Source organism: Agrilus planipennis, unplaced genomic scaffold, assembly GCF_000699045.2.
Source record: "Agrilus planipennis isolate EAB-ADULT unplaced genomic scaffold, Apla_2.0 scaffold284, whole genome shotgun sequence".
In the NCBI taxonomy this organism is placed as follows: domain Eukaryota; kingdom Metazoa; phylum Arthropoda; class Insecta; order Coleoptera; family Buprestidae; genus Agrilus; species Agrilus planipennis.
In genome coordinates, this window is record NW_020439022.1 from 61,538 (window position 1) to 80,883 (window position 19,346).

The 19,346-nt window shown below is 33.8% G+C and overlaps 1 protein-coding gene across 1 annotated transcript in view; it reads right to left on the reverse strand.

Moving 5' to 3' along the window:
• Nucleotides 1–19,346, reverse strand: part of LOC108741980 (disintegrin and metalloproteinase domain-containing protein 11) — a 248,754-nt gene that overhangs the window by 10,870 nt on the left and 218,538 nt on the right. Inside the window, exons 14-16 of the mRNA XM_025976347.1 lie at nt 6,634–6,705; nt 3,914–3,984; nt 3,544–3,829 (exon numbers count right to left, since the gene is read on the reverse strand). Coding sequence (XP_025832132.1) covers nt 3,544–3,829; nt 3,914–3,984; nt 6,634–6,705 — 429 coding nt within the window. The remainder of the gene's footprint in view (nt 1–3,543; nt 3,830–3,913; nt 3,985–6,633; nt 6,706–19,346) is intronic.

Consider the following 19,346-nt stretch of genomic DNA (forward strand, 5'->3'; position numbering starts at 1 on the left):
AAGGCAGATAAAATTGTAACACGGTCATAGCACCGCAGCCATGTAATTAAAATAAAGCAGGTAAAAACTGTTAATCACAACGAACATATGTGATGCAGAAAAGAAAACGATCCTTTTGGATGGATTACACAACAAAACAATTAAACGTAAAATCAAAAGTATGTGCTCTACTCACAATCTCAAATGTTTAAAAAGAAACGTTAATTCACCTTTTTGTTCATTATTATTAATTTTTTCATTAATTAGCTTCCATGAAAAAAATTCAATAAATACGTTTAGAGAGCGTACATACTAAATCTATCCATTTTTGCTGTGATAGATTGCAGGTCCAATTAATCTCTGTGGCCTAGCGTCCATTCTAAGTAGTTCCAAATTTCAAGAAAGTCTATAATATGGCGATAGCACAGACTAACGGGAAATCTCCAAGCCAAATAATACCGTAAACAGAAAAATTTAATTAACTAATTTGATAGAGATGAGAGCACTACAAGAGATTCTTCTTTTCCAAACAAAAAGAGCTAAGCGTTTTTTAATAACCAGGGAAACAAAACCAACATCAAGCCGTAGGGAGAATTCTTCTAATCATTAGTGCTGTCCTCGACATAACACAAATTGGCACAAAATCCACAATCAGTTATAGAGTTGTTCTTCAACAAAGCACAAATTGGTACAAAAGCCAAAATTAGTTGTAAGGTCGACGAAATTATGGTGTAATTCGGAGGCAGATGCGGATGGAAGAAATACATGCCTAACAAACTATGTAGAAATGGTTCGGAAATAAAATGTCTAACTAATAATACTACTTATTTATGAAGAAGGAAAGCTTCTAGTGCTAACACAATGCGTACTGCGTTTAAGCGAAACCTTTTGTGAACACAAATAGAAGCATTACTGCTGACAATTGCTTTTTAGCGTTAACAGTATAGTACGAATTGAAAAAAAAAGAACTGAGATACGTCAAAACGCTAAAGAAGAATAAAAAGGAAATTCCACCAGACCTTCTTGATTAAAACTGTCAAGCTCTTTCGAATGTGTGTGTCTTCACAAAAGAATTTATATTATGGTTTTATTATCCTAAAAAGAACAAAAATGCCATGTTGGTATCATGTACATCACGAACAGATTACGTATCCGAAAAAAGGAATTCCAGAGATGATATCATTCTATAACCCGGCAAAATGAGGCGTGGATTCCTTAGATGAGAAGTGTGCTATGCGTGAGAAAGTCTAAGCGGTGTCCAATGGTCGCACTCCACACAATTTTGAATATTGTCGCTAATTTTTTTATAATGTTAGCTTAACCCTCTTCAGACCGCTTGAATTTCATACAGAACTTTGGAAGAAACTTAGTGACGCCCCATCTTGGGCAAAGATATGAAGTAACACAATTTTCAAACGAACTGAAGTAACATTGGCCGGATTCTAGAGCTACAGGAATTGAAGGACTAAAGCCTGAAATTGAAACATTTGTGTTTTAAGCAAAAGCAACGTAGAACTCATTACGGGCAACTGGTGTGCGGCCGTACAGTATCTTTGCAGTATTCAAAACCGATATGCACTAACTGTTGCTAAAAACTGTCTAAATTTAAGATTTTTACAGAGTTATAAAATTCTCGATAAGACCGTTCTAATTGCATCCAAGAACCAAAAAAAAGAAGTTCCCATAGTTTTTAGTTCTTTGTTAATTTTTTAAAATTATGAATGTTTGTAGCCATATATGTAAGTTTGTTTATTAATAAGTATGTCTGTTTATAACATTTTATAAGTTCCGTATTTTTTTGTAATAATTCGGAATTACATAAAGAAACTGTGTTATACAATTTTTCAATCCAGTGATAATTGAGTTCGCAAATCGTCTTTGTAAATATAAAGGTACAATTTGTTTCATTATGGGCCTGGATCTAAGCGACTAACGTCGCTCGGCTGATCTAGTGTGCCTATAACAAGTACCTACTGAGAATAAACCGAATGCACTTCCACCTTGTAAGAAAAAGTAAGTGACAAAGAAAAGCGTACCTTTTATAAAAGAATGTTGAAATTGTCCGCCATTCTCTTCAATGCAACACCGAGAACGGCGTAGCCAGTTGCTGCGAATTTTAGCCCAGATATTTCGAATTATACGAAAGGCATTGGTAACTGATGGAATAAGAACTCTACTAGAATGCACCATTACGCAACTAATTTTCCTTATTGTAATAGTCTTTTATGAAATGACCACTAAATAAATAAACTGACACTAACAAACTAAAACTACGATAATATGTGTATTTATTTCACTCACTTCCAGCAGTGTAATTATACGAGGTTATGTCAATATCTAGCTTTTTACATTTAATGAAAACAAAATAACCAAAATTGGTCTTTCTGGACACATCCTTGTATTACTTCACGTGGGATTAATGAGCCCTGCCAGGCAAAATTAATGCCAGAATGAGCAACTTAACACATGCGATTGGTCAAGGTAGGTATGCATCTTATCTCAACTGTTACAACCATAACACATACATTTATTTTCGTACACTTGTACGTTATATTACAAACCTCTACCAAACGCTAGGTGACCAGGGTAGTTTGTGAACCACTTCTAAGTATTCCGTAATCGTTAATTTCTTTTCTTTGTAAAATAACATTATACTCGACGTCATGAGCTACATTAGGTCCACTTCAGTTTACGATCATGGGATTTTCGATTGTGATAGGTACGAAGTTTTTCTAAATTATTCAGTCATCTAATGGACCTTAACGCGAGTGCATTTTCTTGGACTGAACCATAACTTAATACCAAACATAAACAATAACATTACCCCAAAAAGCAGCTGATTCGTAATTAATTTGCGATTGTGCAGGGCCGGCATCAAAACTGTTATAATTTTATCATTTTTTATTTTATTTCAAAAGTCAAAAGTGTTATAACATTTTTTATTCCAAATGTCCGTAGGAATTTGTGGTATAAATATTACTTATTATAACTGGGACACCCTATATAATAACGTAACAGTATGTTTGGCACGTCAGCCCAAACCGTGCATACAATGCGCGTATACATTTCGTCGGTATAATATGGTCACTTACAATTACTTCAGCAATCAATGCATATTTTTATATTTGATTTTTGTAGACGTAGGCGCTAAGATTTACATCTGGTATTAAAAACGCATTCACCTACAGTAAAATTCCTTTTCCGAGAGTTTGTGTAAGTCCAATCACATGTGCTAATACTTATACCTTTTATCATTTTATAAAATCCACAATTGCATGGTACGGTATAGGGATTATGAAACATTTTCCCTCATAGGCGCCATGTTATTAAGGCTTTGCCCATTTGATGGATAACAATTTTTTTTCTCATATTTAAAGAACGATAATCATTACAATTTAGGCATACCTATTCATCTATAATATCTAGATTCTTGTTGACTTTGAAAATAGCAGACAAAATCGTAAATAAACTTTGTTCAAATTTATCCAATTAAAAGTTTTCTTCGTTTATAAAAATATTTCATAAGGAATACAAAACTAGCTTATTAATTTCTAAAGTAGTTACCTATGAGTTGCGGCATTTCTTAAAGCTTGAATGATGTCATCATGGTAACCGTTGAGACTTTTCAGTGTTCGTTCCACTTCCGACATACTTGCAGCACTTAGCAACTGGTTAACATTTGAATCACTTCTAGAAATCATACCATCTGAATGGGGCCCGTCGTTCCATGACTCCTTTGCATTCGCTCCCATCATCCATCCGTAAGGATGCTTTTTTAATATACCTTTCTTCTCCGGGTGTTTAAGATTATTATGCTGAAGATCTATAAATGATACTGACTCATCATCAGCTGAAACAGCGGAAATGAAAGTAAAGTTACCACTGTGTCAATTTGATTGTTCGCAACTTAAAGAAACTGAAAAATCGTACCAACCTGAATGGATTTGATCTTCGTCACTTGCCGTGGACTGTGCGATCCTTTTCATCTGCTGCATTTTGTGATCTCTATAATTAGAATATTACTTGTGATTGTACTATGGTGTAACAATGGGCTTGTTCAGCAACTTTTTTCATAAATCAAAAGTGCAAGGGAAAAATAAGAGAACCGTAAAAAATCGAAATTTTATTCGCACGTTTAGTGTCTTAAAAACAATTACAAATCGCCTCTTCTACGGAAAAGGGGCATGGTCAAGCATTACATAATTATACGTATAGGTTACGTTATTATGCCCGACTCTATCTATTAGTCGTTACAGGCTGTATTTAGGCAATATTCTTTGTATTATTATACAAAGTTTTATTCAATATAGCTGCAAAAATATGGTTGTTAGTATTGTAGAATTTCAGTATGTATAAATACAAATACTTCGTATAAATGATTTATTTGTTTGCCTTCCGACATTCCAAAAAGAAGAGTGACTTTTTCCGCCGAAACCAAGACTTTTTGTTTCACTATAAAAACCATTTTATATTTTATTTTGTTTTGAATATAAGTTGAAGAGGATATAGAGACTATCTTTATATAAGAACAATAAAAAAGGGGGATAATTAAATCATAACATTTTGGTTGTCAAAAAAAACAAGACGCTGCATTGGACAAAACACACTAAGGTGACACAGTTGCCATTTTTGCTTCTGTAAGAGTTTTTCATAGTTTCATAGTTATTAATAGTACGTATAATCTTTGACTTTAGGTAACAAAATAATTCCTGTTGCTTATTACAGAGGACATGCCCACGTGTAGTATTTATTTTTGATAAGCTTTTTGAAGGTAAATAGGCATGTAATTGGTCAATTTAAATTTTTTAGAGAAAACCAAATAAGAAAAAAAGGCAAAATAACAAATTTTACTATAATTTTTTTTATACCTATTCATAATAAGGATCACAGTTTGTATACAAAAATAATCATTAATTATAGTTCTTTATTTTGCAATAGGATCCATTTTAACTTTGCTATTTTATATCATTCTTTTCTTTGCTCAATTGATTAACTATTAGGAGTAAAATATGCATCCAGTATTAGTACATTCAAATAGTAGTAATCAGGTAAAATTTATTATTTATGATGGATTTAAAGAAAAAGTTTGAAATTATATCTTATGCATTACCAGTGTTGATAATCGTTTATTAAACTATAATAACGTAGCTACTTTGCAGCCTTATTCAATTCATTTCTATATATTCGTGAGTACTCTTCACTATTATTAAAATAGTCCATAATCATAAACATTTCAACTTGTGATATTTATGTTAACAGAGGCAATTTTATTAAAACCAACATTATTTGAATACAATTTTCTAGAATACCACGTTTTATCTGAACGGCTGCTAGCGGTCACTATGTATCTCCGAGTCCAGAGTTGAGTATTGTGACGTCATGAGCGGCCACATTGTGTTTGCTGTTAATACAAATTTCAATCTCTTATATCTCGAAAACAGATTATAGCATTGGATAGATTTTAACGGTTGAAGTCAGTTGATCACAAATTATTTCCCGAGTTTGATGAAAATGGCCCTAAAGTCTTCTTCTCTTGGATATTTCGCAGATAGTCATGCTCAATACAGTTACACCCCATGGAAGACTGACGCATCAATCCCGATAAATAATTTTTTAATTAACAGATTACACTTAGTAAACTTGTGGCCAGAAAGGTTTACAGTGGAAATATCAAATCATATTCTAGTGTTTAAGTTGCTATTAAAAGAAATTTGCTTAAATTTGAAAAATTCTAATAACTCTATAATAATAATAGTAATAAACTATGTGGTATCTAAGAATATCCGGTGGGTAATTTAGAATATATTTTTATAACAATACAATACTAAATTTCACGACAATTTCTCTTATTGCTCCATTTTCATTTTCTTTTTTTCTTGTTAATTTCAAAAGTGCCATGTTGAAATATTCAGAAAGTCGAAATCCTTAGCAAGACCTAGTTAAACAATTATATCTATATTCCCGACATATTTACCATCACGATCACAACGTTTCTGATGAAAACCACTAATTGAGTAAAGCAAGAGTTACTTCCAGATTCTCTAGATCATTAATATTCACTTCAAAAATGTCAGACAATAATTTATCCGACTACAATGTATATGCAAACTTGTAGATTTCGTTAAACTCCTCTCCAAACACGAATTTTTATGTGAGCCTTACCCAGTGCAATAGCAATTTGTAAATTGTGCTATATGTGGTAACCTGGCTATCAAGAATAATTTGAAAATGAATCAATTGATTTGTTTCATTTTTGATTGGATCAGTGGATGTCGTCAGCAGGAGTTCGCGAGATCGAAATCGCATTCTACAGAAGCGGTGTTTGCATAACAATATTACATCATCTTATAAAAAACTCATTGATTATTGTCGGTAGCACTCGGTAAAATTAAACGTATAAGGACAAATTTATCGTTTTATAAACACTAATTATATGTTTGATAAGTTTTGATAGATAGTTGGTATTATATTGTATTATATTCGTCTTCTGGCTTTTTCTATTCCTGTTTTTTTTTCCTAGTTTTACAGCGGGTCATAATTAGTATAGTAGAAGCTATCTTGTTATATTCCATCAAGCGAAAATACATGTTCTGTTAATTATAAACTAATTTAGGTCATATTATTTGGCTGAATTGTTACCAACAGAAAACTTACTGAAAATGTGAAGATCCTGCGGCACTCATGTGATTAGCTGGACGAAATAGAACTCTTTGAGAATCTCCTCGACTAAACATAAAAAATTAAGTTATTCTGATGTCCACGATACAAATACATCTATGACTTTTAGGAAAAATGTGAGTGCAACAGGAAAACAAGTGTCTTTGAAGTTAGCGATGTTGCCAGGAATGTTCCAGAAAGCACAAAGTAGTGTTGTCAGTACAAGAATGAAGAAAGATAACAATGATGCAGCAAGTACAGTACAACAAAGAGGAAACTTATTCTTTAACGCTGATTTAGTGGTAGTAGTGGTTAGTAGTGATAGTAGTAGTGGCTGTGGCCGTGGTCTGAAATTCTGTAGAACGCTATTACTGTTTTCATTTCTTGTATCTTAGAAAAACAGTGGGAAACTTCCTAACCGAGCATGCCGTTGTTTATGCAATTTGGATCATTCTTGTCTTCTACATTTTTTTAATATTATAATGAAGATTAATTTAAGATTAAGATTACATTACATTCTTTGTGCTTTCTGTTTATATTATAATGATTTGTGTTATTGGTTAACTAGTTTAGTAAAAGCAAATGTTGTAATACCTGGAAGCCATCTACATCATACAAGAGCAAGAAACACAAATTTATAATAGACTGACGACTAATTAAGTAGGTAAATAGAAATTTAATATCAATTATTCCACTCTTAATTGTCAAAGTTACAAGAAATAATTTCAATAAAGAGATCACACAAAAATGTAATAGACGAGTCGTTTTATTACAATTCAGAGTGGGTCATTTAATTCATGATAAGTAAAGTTAACTACAAAACACATTTACATTTGCCAAATATTTAAAAAATGATAGATGAAGAAGTATACAGCATTCAGCAACGAAATAAGAATTACCAGTCGTTCATCTTTCACACAGGATGTAATATTTCGATTTGATAAACTGTGTCTTTATAAACCGAAGGACTGCACTGTAAATATTACATGTAAAGCACTACAAAACCATCGCATTTGCTATGTATGGTCGGAAAAAGAGCAAAATTTAAGAAAGACTTAATCAATGCAATTTTGCAAATAAGTGAATTATTATCGATCTATTCTGCTTCAGGGTTTAATCAAAATAGAACGCACTTAAGCGTAACATTGTATTGATAATTTTTTCATAGAATTTTTTGCTTTATACAACGATATATAGCGAAAGCGATGTCTTTTTATCGACCTGTATAATGACTCAGAGAGAAACGCTCTTTAATATCTCACAAATTTATAGGATAAAACATAGCTTTATTATATTCTTTTATTTTACAGAGGCACCTTCGGAAAAATTTGTGAAATATTAAAGACTGTAAAGGTAGTAGAAGTTTTTAGTCAAAAATTTATTGAAACTACTAGATGTGGAAGACGATTTTATTGCGTTTATATGCGGCGCACGTCATATACGTGATAGGCACTATTATGCACGTAAACTGTGGTCGATTTCATCATTAATAAGAAACGTTAATTCAATGTATTAGTGAATTAATTTTACCCACTACAAATAACAATTATATATTAGTTCGACAATTCTGCGACATATACTCTTAGGTACGTACTGTCGGTGTTGGTGGTGTCACCTCTTTGCAACTTACAATTAATAGTAGAGTACTGGTGCGTAAAATTAGGGGCCCGGGTTCGATTCTCGACAAAGGAGTGACAACAGCAACAATTTCTCTTCGTTGATTTGAGGTTATCTGTAGTGGGTAAAATTAATTTAGAAATTAAATCACTAATAGGTCTTCGAATTTCGTTTGGCAAGTAGATACACCTTAGCAAAGCAGTTGTCTAACATATGAGATACTTCAGTTAGCTGCAGATATAAGTAAATGACAATATACATCCGTAATCGGATAACACATAAGTTTGTCTTGAAGAATATTTCATTAGAAGCCTTTAAGAAAATTAACACCATAAACAATCAGCTATCTGTAATATTATTTAAAAACACATAGCTCTACAGAAATCTAGTTGGGTCTTTGGATTAAATAATACATAATAATAAATAAAATAAACACAAATAATTTACAGAAAAATATATCAAATTCAAATGGGTTTTGTCAAACATCTACGATGTTTTCTTTTGGTCGGTAAACAACCATTAACAGAAAATTTTATTAAGACAGACGATTCGTGTTTTTGGTACGTTTTTCTATTATTTAAGCTTTGTTCTGAGGATCAACTCATCATTATATATATAGTGATGTAATACTTTAACGTCACACTGTTTTGGCTTCATATTATTCGTTTTTGGTGTTGTACTTATCTATAAATGAAGTTAGACGGTAGTTATGTTTAAACGAATGCATATGTGTACCATTTCGTTTTGTGATTCTATTCTAAAAATTTCTTAATCTCGGAAGATCCAAGAGTCCATCCTGGGCAGCGAATAATACAACAATAAGACACAGACCCCTTCTAAACTTATTTAAACAATCAATTTATATCAGAGAAATAAGAACTGCAGAAGAACTACGGCATAAATTAAAGGATCTAAACGATTAACGATTAAGAAATTGAGGTCAATGAGTTCAGCAGGGCTTGGGAACCTAGACAATATGGAGACATAATAGGTTACTTACGTTATAAACACTGTTCGATATCTAAGGTCTATTAACAATAAATAGATAGTGCCACTGTTTCTAAATGGTTTACCTTAAAAGTATTTATCAGTGGTAATTGCCATAGAACTTAGTGACAATAATACCGATGTGTAATGAAAACAAAACTCTTGGAAATGACTTTTAGCAATTATCAAAATGGTATGCGAATAAAAGGTGCATTTTTTTGTAATAAGAGTAGCGAGTCAAAACGAAATGAATGGTGGATATACCTATCGAAATGGCAACGACAAAAGAAGTATATCAACAACAAATAGAAACGGTAATGGTAATGCTAGCACATTTACATGAATGCATTAAATTATGCAGCAAAATAGTTATGATAATAAAAATATTCGTTGTTATAGGTGTAAACGAGAGTAGAGGTCAAGCCTTCTGATAGGATACATAAATAGTGGAATGTTAGCAAAGAAAAAATTACGAATGTATAGAAACTATAAATAGATGTCAGGAAAAAAAAAGATTTTGGAGAGAAGAGTTTGCTGCATAATTTAGGAAATGAGCAGAAACAGGAACTTAAAGGAAATACTAAATTGAAAAGAAGACACATTATGGAGGAAAATGAAAATATTAAAGGTATAGAGAGAGGTAAAACAAATGAACTACAGATGACAGATCGTAACAGTGAAGACAATAAACAAAGCATACAAGTTAGAGACATATTAGAGGCAGAAACAGGAGTTAGGAGGGGTAGAGGTAGACCTAGATTAGATTACTGTTCGCAAATAGTTAAGGATGTGGGTTGTTCTAGTTTTAGAGAAATGAGAAGTTTAGCTCAGGATAGGAAAGAGTGGAGGTACGTGTCCAACCAGTCTTAGGACTGATGACCTTATGATGATGATGACAAGTTAAAAAGGTACGAAATGAGGAAAAAGACACAATCAAAGGAGAGATGTAAAGTAAGAAAGTGGAAAGTACAGATGCTTAAGAATAAAATTTATGGAGTGAGATTTGGATCTAAGGAACAGAAAATGAAAGTAAAGAAAAATACAAAACCTGAAAGAACAAATGTTTACATCAATAAAAACTTAACTAAGGTAGAATGATGGAAAAGAAAATATTATAAGACAAACGGTAGTTTGTTTGAGTAGATATTTCGGTACAGAGCTACAAACTTTAAACAGTCTATGATGCATTTGACGATTCCTGAATTACACGAACCGATGGATCGCCTCTTCCTCCCGATTTCGCGGACTTCCCTTAATCTCCCTCGCGAACTTTACTTCATCTTCTCTTTCCTCATTTCTCTTTGCTTTTTATTGAACCCCACATAGTGTTTGTTTTCGTCATCGTTACGTGATACTTTTGAAATTTTATCTCAGACCACATTGACCATGCTTCCGTGTAGGGGTTCTGAGTTTCGCAAAGTCGACCTAATATATCCCGGAACCATAACAAATGCAATGGAGAAGTTTGATGATGTTGTTAATATTATATTCAACGTAATGGTATTAAAATATAGATCAAAATTAATCAATCACCGAAAGAATTTTTGAAATTCATCAATAAATGACCTAGAAATAGATTATTGAAGATAACATATTTTAGTACGGAACGTCTACGGTTTCTGATTCGCTTGTGACGTCATTCGACCTATTCAATATCACCGCACCACGAATCATTCAAGTATTAGTTTCAGAGTCGCGCTAGGGCTCTTGCTTCGTTCGTGTTTATTTAATTTTTAACTGTTGTGCATTGACACATAGGAACAATAGAATATTTGTAGGTATTTTTTTTAACTTTTGCCATCGGGTAAATAAACAAAATACGAGTCGAACGGCGTAAGTTCCTACACAACAATACATTCATACGTACTCGGCGAATACGTGCGACGTCACACAATGGAGTGCCGCGTGTAACAAAATTATTCTTGCAAGCGCAACTTTAAAGTCTTTCTTATTTCTTGAGATATTTTATCGATTCTTTCACGTGTTTATTTTGTTCTATTTAATGTTTTATAATTTATCCATAAAAAAATGGAAACTTCTTCATTGTGTACGATAGTTCCGCGTTTCGAAAGTGACGCAGACTTTATTATAGGAAAATGAAAAATATACTTTTAGAACAATGTTAGGGGAAAGAAAAATAATTTGGATGTTAATTATAGTTACGCAGGTGGGACTGAAATAGAAAAGTAGGACATAGAATGATTTGTTATTAGGATTCAAAATAAAAAAGTAAAACTGGAAATGAAGGAATTTAATAGGGAAGTTATAATGCTAAACGGGGCAATATTTAATGAAAAATTGAAAACTTTCCTTATATATATGAATAAAATAAGAAATAAAAGCTTTGAATTAATAGAGAAACGTTTTGTAATGTATAATGGCAGTAACATATTGACTGTTAGAGATTTTAATGTTAGAGATGGGAGGGAAATGTTTACAGTAATGGATTAACGGGTCAAGCAAGAATTTATATATAAATAGAAAGAGTAAAATCTGCAATATATCTAATATGGTAGGATTGGACCATCTGCCACTGGAGATTGGGTGGAGAATTGAAGTGAATGAAAAGATAAAGAAAGAGATGAGTAGTGTGCATACATATTAGAAGAAGTCGCGATTGAAAAATATATAGAGAGGATAAATCAAAAGGTAGGGGAAGTTAATGATGTTAGATTGTTGTTTATATACCTATATAGTACTGATTTGCAATGAACAACGTTTTAGTTTCAAGAAAGCATTTATGTCAAAACAGAATGTGAGTATAGATAATAGGCTAAGTAATGAGGAATGCTATAATTAATGTAAAGGAATACTACGGACGAAAGGAGAAATTATTTATTGTGTAATGTGAAGGAGAAGTGCAAAGGAAAGTAGAAAATACACAATTAGAAAGTTATAAGTTAAGGCTGCTAATAGAAGAAAAAGCATGCGTACTAGATGGAATACCAGGAGAAATGTGGATGTATGCAGAGGATATTACCAAAGATAAAACACCTTTCTTTCTTCTCTTTCTACTCTAAAATACCTATATGATTTATTTAGTAAAATATGGGAAAAAATGAATCACCGGAAGAGTGGATGTGTGGTGCTATTGTGCCAATACATAAAAAGGGGAGAAACCAAAAAAATATAATAGTTTTCACCTAGCGAGCTTAGAATAGCTCCAGTGTACAAATAAGTATCAACTGTACAAAAATTCAGAGTCAGTAGTCGGAATCACATGTTCCGTTCTCCGTTTGGTGTTAGTTATTTTCTAGTTTATTTAATGTGGTGTTGAGTTACGGCGCAACTGAAGAAAATGCACTCGTGGTATTTCGCCCTTATCTGAACAGGTGGCCTGATCGACTTATACATACAGACGATAGATTATATATCAAAGTTGGTAATGGATATATATCAATAATTTCACGACTACGTTGGCGAGCGACAAGCCTATTTTTCATAATTTCATGTAACTACGACAAAGAGAAATTGAATTGAATATTTCCTTCACTATTGATTCGTTCACCTAATCTGACCCCAACGGATTGTTACTTGTGGAGTCATGTAAATGAATTGGTATTCACTTCGCCTAGTGTCATGGTGAATAAATTGCAAATGGGCGTTCTCAACGCTTTTCGCATAATAAAAGATAGAACCTTGAGTTTATCACAAAAGAGGTGTATTCGGCCTTGGTAGGAGAATAAATGATTGACCGATCAGATAATCGTATGCACGTACGCGTCTACGTATGGTTACCAAGCATAACATCAGAAGGGCTAATTAATTAGATGCTGGGTAGTATTCAAACAAATTGTAGATTCAAATTTATGAAGACGACTTACGTACTTGATTATTATTGAATTATAAAATGCTACTACACTTTTTTGTTGCACCGTATGTCAGGAACCCACGTTTTTCTTTTCATACAATAGGTGAAACGTTATATAAGGATGATTAGAATAGGAGAAAAACAATATTTAATGTGATAGTAAAAAAGGAAAATTTCGAAGAGGAAATTATTAGAAATAGGTACAAAAAATAGGTATGAGAAATAAACGCAGAAGGAATTAAGGGAATTTAAATTAGATCAAGACAGCTAAATGAGTGATTAAGGATAGGTATGTGTGTCGATCAGATGGTGAGAGTTAAGTATCGCGAAACGAGTAGAAATGATGATCTACAGAAGTACAGGTATGTAGGATGAATAAACGATGTAGCAGGGAAATTTTATATCAGGATATTTGAAAGAAATAAAAGAGGAGGATGTGATCATGAAGTTTAGAATGGTAAATGAGTGTCGATGGTGTATGTATCGGATGAATAAGGATATATAGAATATATGGAGTGAGACAGGAAACCTTGTTGCATGTATTGGGAAAGTGCGATGAAAGGATTGGGATGAGTGTTTTGAGAAAATATGTGAAAGCGAAAGTGGTCTGATCAGTTTGAAATGTACATGTAACAAATGGGGATAATGGGTAGAGGACAGTAATGTATGCTAGGATAGATAACCATTGTATGTTTGGATTGTTGAAAAGGAGAAATGTTAGTAGTTAATTTAATTTAGGTAATAATTCGTATCACACAGTTTAAATGATGGCATCCTCTGGGGTAAAGCACTCCGAACAAAAACTAGTTCCCCATTCGGATGTCCGGGCGTGGACTACCTAGGGGGGTGACATCAATAAGTGCAATAGGGGTTGGTGAAATATTTCACGAGTCGGAGTGCCGAATGGTAGGACAATGAGGCAAGTAAGGAAATTGGAAAATTAAAAAGTAAAGATAAATAAATTATATTTAGATATACTAGGTATTAGTGAAGTCTTTGGCCCGAAGCCGGAGACTTGTGGAGTGGAGACTTTATAATAATACACACACGATCGGTGGAAGGCATTATAACGCGTAGGAAAGTAGGGCAGAGTGTAGGAAGTTTATTTACAAAAAGCGATAGGAGCGGCAGGAGACGCCTTGACTTAGAAAAACTTAAATGTAACGAAACGCGTGATAGGCCAGGTAAAATAAAAGAGTAAATATTAAAGGCGGCGGGAGAAACGAATGACAGGGACATAAAGACCGAATGGAAGTGCATTAAAACGTGCCTAATGTCAGCAGGAATAGATATATTAGGTCTTAAACAAAACGAAATTGGGAAAACTTGGATAACCAACGAGATTGTAGGATTAATACAAGAAAGGCGAAAATAAAAAAGCAGGGCAGACGAAGAAAGTTAGAAAAGATATAAGGCTATAATGTGGGAAATAATTAAGAAGTGTAGCGCAGCTAAGGAACAGTGGATTGACATGAGGTGTAAAGAAGTAGAATAAAAGTTTGAAGTAGGTAAAACCGATGAAGCTTATAATATAATTAAAAGAAATTTTAGAGATGTAGGGTACAGTAGTAATAATATCAGAAACGAGGCAGAGGTTATTTTGATAGAAAATATTTAGGGGATATAGATGAACTAGGTTATACAATAACGAGATAAGAGTTCGATGTAGCAATAAAAAAATTAAAGAACAATAAAGCGCCAGGTATAGATAGGATACAGGCGGAAATTCTAAACATGCAGGACAAGAGGTTAGAGATCGTATGCTTAAGCTAATTACTCACATTTACGAGACAGGGAAAGTCCCACAGGATTATAAACGGAACGTGGTGGTAACCATACCTAAAAAGAGAAGCGCGGATAGGTGCGAGACATTTAGAACAATTAGCTTAACTTCCCATGCGTCAAACATCTTAACTACAGTTGTACAGAGGAGGAGGATGAAAAGAGAGGAAGAATTATTAGGGCAAGATCAATTTAGGTTTATAGAGACAACGACAGAAAAAGGAAAGAGTGCATTCATAGAATTTGTACACTTAGAAAAGGCTTTTGATAATGTTAAATGAGAGAAGATGTTAAATATACTTAAAAATGTAGGGATGAGCTATAGAGATAGAAGAGCGATACTTAGTTTGTATCAAGAGTAATAGGCAGTTATAGAGCTAGGGATGCAACGTAGAAAAGTAAATTTTAGGAAGGGAGTCAGACAGGGATGCACACAGTCACCGCTACTTTTTAACCATTACATCGAAGAAGCGATCAGCATCATTAAAAACGGTACAACTGGAGGGTTAGATATACAGGGGCAAGAGATTAGTATGCTTAGATTTGCAGATGATATAGCAACATTAGCGTCTAGCAAGGAGTTAGAGATAGTTTTAAATAAAATGGAAGCGATATTAACAGAACAGTACTGTATGAAAATAAATAAAAGTAAAAAAATACTGGTATGCAAGGGAAGAAAAGCAGAGAAATAGCGGAGACAAAACATAAGAAGAAGTGGCTGATTTCGGTATCTAGGAAGTCACATTGGTCAGGACGGTAAGAGTAATAGGGATATAAAGCAGAAGATAGCACAGGATCGAGCCGCCTTAAATAAAAAGAAGTCACTTCTATGGTTAATTTAGAAATTCGAGAAAGATTGTTGAGGGTGTATGTTTGGAGCGCGGCGCTGTACGGGTGCGAAACATGGACGGTGGACACTGCGGAAAAAAAGCCTTCGAAATGTGGTGTTACATGCGAATGATGAGTATACCGTGGATAGAGAAGGTTAGAAATGAAGAGGTATTGGAAAGAATAAGAGAACAGAGGATTCTATGGCGAGATAGGTTGATAGGACACCTTCTCAGGCATGTAGGTCTAGTCAGAGACATACTAAACACAGAAACGGGAGTTAGGAGGGGTAGAGGCAGGCCTAGATTAGATTACTGTTCACAAATAGTTAAAGATGTGGATTGTTCTAGTTTTAGTTTTAGTACAAAGATTAGGATAGGAAAATGTGGAAGTGCGTGTCCAACCAGTCGTAGGACTGATGACCTTTAGAAAACAAAAGAATAGCATATTCAATTTTTCAAAATGGCGATGGAGTTCATGTGGCGGTTTGTTATATACGGCTTATAAGGTAAAAGGCCCACTTTCTGACAGTGACAGCTGAGATTATATTATGATAACCAAAATAATATTTAATTAGAATAAATAATTTTTATACTAAAAACAAGTTCAGAGTTTCTAGAAAAACTCATATACGCGATATAATTATTTGAAGCGAATTAGTAATTTTAATTAATGATTTAAAAAGTGATGTTTGAAGACCCAGTTTCTGACACTTAAAATTTCTTGTGTTGTAGTTTCTGACACTGCCATCGGCCTAGTTTCTGACACTCATATTTGGTAATGATTCTCTCTCGGTTAAATTATGTATTATCAAGTTTAAATAAACTATAAGTAATTAAGTATTCATTAAAGATAAATTAAATATTTATTATAAGTAAGATATTGTTATTTTTAACAAAAATAATTAACTCCTGAAAATAACAAACAAAAATATGTATTTGTATCATCAATAAAATTTATAATTCAATTGAAAGTAAAAATTATCATAGTAATAATCATTTTAACACTAACAAAGATGAAATTTCTTTTACAACAATCATTTTCGTATTTGAAAGAATTATTTATAACAGTGAATATAATGTTTAGTTTATTCACAAAAATATTAAATGAATATTTATCGCTGTAATTACAGAAAATAGTATATCAAATCATAATAATCATAATAAATACAAATTTTGAAACATTTTATGGATGTCAACAAACAAATAACCTCCTGAGTAAGAGGTAAGAATGTGAGTGTCAATAACTGCGACATACCTATAAAATTGAGCCTAGTTATTGACACTTATATTTTATTAATAAAGCTTTATTTAATATGATATATTGATTTTTTAGACTAAATAATAGTTCATTGTTAAACAAATCTACGTATATAAAAATGAATTGCTGTTCGTTCGTCACGCTACAACTCGATAACGGCTGGACCGATTTCGCCAATTTTGGTCTTAGATTATTTGTGGTCCGGGGAAGTTTGAAAGGTGAATAATAAGGTAGATCGATACCTCAGACAAACAGTGCACCCTTCTATCTTGGACAGACCGACACGTCCACCGTCGACAACATTAACAAGTTTTTTCACAGTCTGTCAAACTGATGATTTTGCTCGCAGTTTGCTGTATGCTGACATGCCACGCTATTACACATGGAATGCATCATCGAAATCGTTTCAGCGTCGAAAACAAGGAACACCAGTTGAAGGACATCCAAATGTATTTGATTCAGACGCATTGGGTCGCATCTACACAGCACATCCAAATAACGATGAATGTTATTATTTGCGGTTGTTGTTGGTGAATGTTCGTGGCCCGACATCGTTTAAACAACTAAGAACAGTTAATGGACAGCTGTGTGCGACTTACCGTGAGGCATGTCAACTATTAGACTTACTCGAGAACGATTCGAACTGGGATGATACGCTCAAGAATTCCGTAATATCTTCATCGCCGTATCAAATTCGTACATTGTTTGCGATTATCATATCGACATGATTCCCCTCGAATCCAAAAGATTTGTGGGTTATGTATAGAGGTAACATGTGGCATCGTGTGCGCCGTCAAACTCTGAATCCTACGCCACACATGACAGCAGAAATTTACAATGAGACATTGATCACGATAGAAGATATGTGTTTATTGATGGCAAATAAAGTATTGTCGTGTTTGGGAATGACGGCACACAATCGTTGTATGCACGATGCATTAAACCACGAGTTGCAAAGAGAACAACAGTACGACATTGAAGCATTGGCCGAAACAGTTCGTACAAATGTTCCAAAATTAAATCAACAACAAAGAATTGCGTACGACAATTTGATAGAAGCTGTGAACAGTGGATCTGGTCGAATTTATTTCCTTGATGATCCCGAAGGAACTGGAAAGACGTTCTTAGTTTCATTGCTTTTAGAGAGGATCAGATCGGGAAATGATGTAGCTCTAGCGTTGGCTTCATTTGGAATAGCTACGACTCTGCTAGAAGGCGGGCGAACTGCACATTCTGCCTTGAAATTACCATTAAACATGCAAATCAACGAAACACCAATTTGCAACATCGTCAAAAATAGCGCAATGGCCAAGATCCTACAGGTATGCAAATTGATTGTTTGGGATGAATGCACAATGACCCATAAGAGGTCACTGGAGGCCCTGGACAGAACTTTGAAAGTTCTTCGTGACAGCCAAAATGTTTTTGGTGGGGCCATGATTCTGTTATCAGGTGATTTTCGTCAGACTCTTCCAGTTATTCCTCGATCAACTGTTGCTTATGAACTAAATGCATGCCTAAAATCATCGAATTTGTGGCGATACGTAAAGACACTCCAATTAACAACTAACATGCGAGTATTTTTACAACAAGATGAAACTGCAAATGTGTTTGCAAAGCAGTTGTTAGACATTGGAAATACTAAAGTCGCAGTGGACACCTCGACCGGATTAATCACATTACCCACAGATTTCTGTCGCATCACAGACTCAAAAGAGGAGCTTATTCAGCGTGTTTTCCCAGATATAGAGCAACAGTTCAATAACCATAATTGGCTGGGAGAACGAGCAATATTGGCGGCGAAAAATAAAGATGTCGAGGATCTCAACGCGACCATTCAGAATTTTCTTCCCGGACAGTTAGTTTCCTTCAAATCAATCGACACCGTTATGAACCAGGATAACGTAGTAAACTATCCCACGGATTCACTGGAATTGCCTGGATTACCACCTCACAATTTGAAGTTAAAAGTAGGATCAGTTGTCATCATGCTGCGTAACATTAATCAACCTCGACTGTGCAATGGAACAAGACTGGCTGTGAAAAAGGTGATGAATAACGTCATTGAGGCAACAATCATTAAAGGAAAATACAAAGGAAAGGATGTTTTGATTCCGCGTATACCGATGATTCCAACGGATTTACCATTCCATTTTAAACGTTTACAATTTCCAGTACGTCTGGTCTTTGCGATGACCATAAATAAACCGCAAGGCCAGTCGTTGGAAATTTGCGGAATCAACATGGGTTTCCATGTTTCGCGCATGGACAATTATACGTCGCGTGTTCGCGCGTCGGAAAACCATCATCTTTGTTTATTTACGCACTATAAAACAAAACAAAAAATAAACTTTATCAGAAAGCTTTAAATTGAATAAAAATGAAAGTTATTAACTATCTTTCAGATTATTTGTCACAAATTATT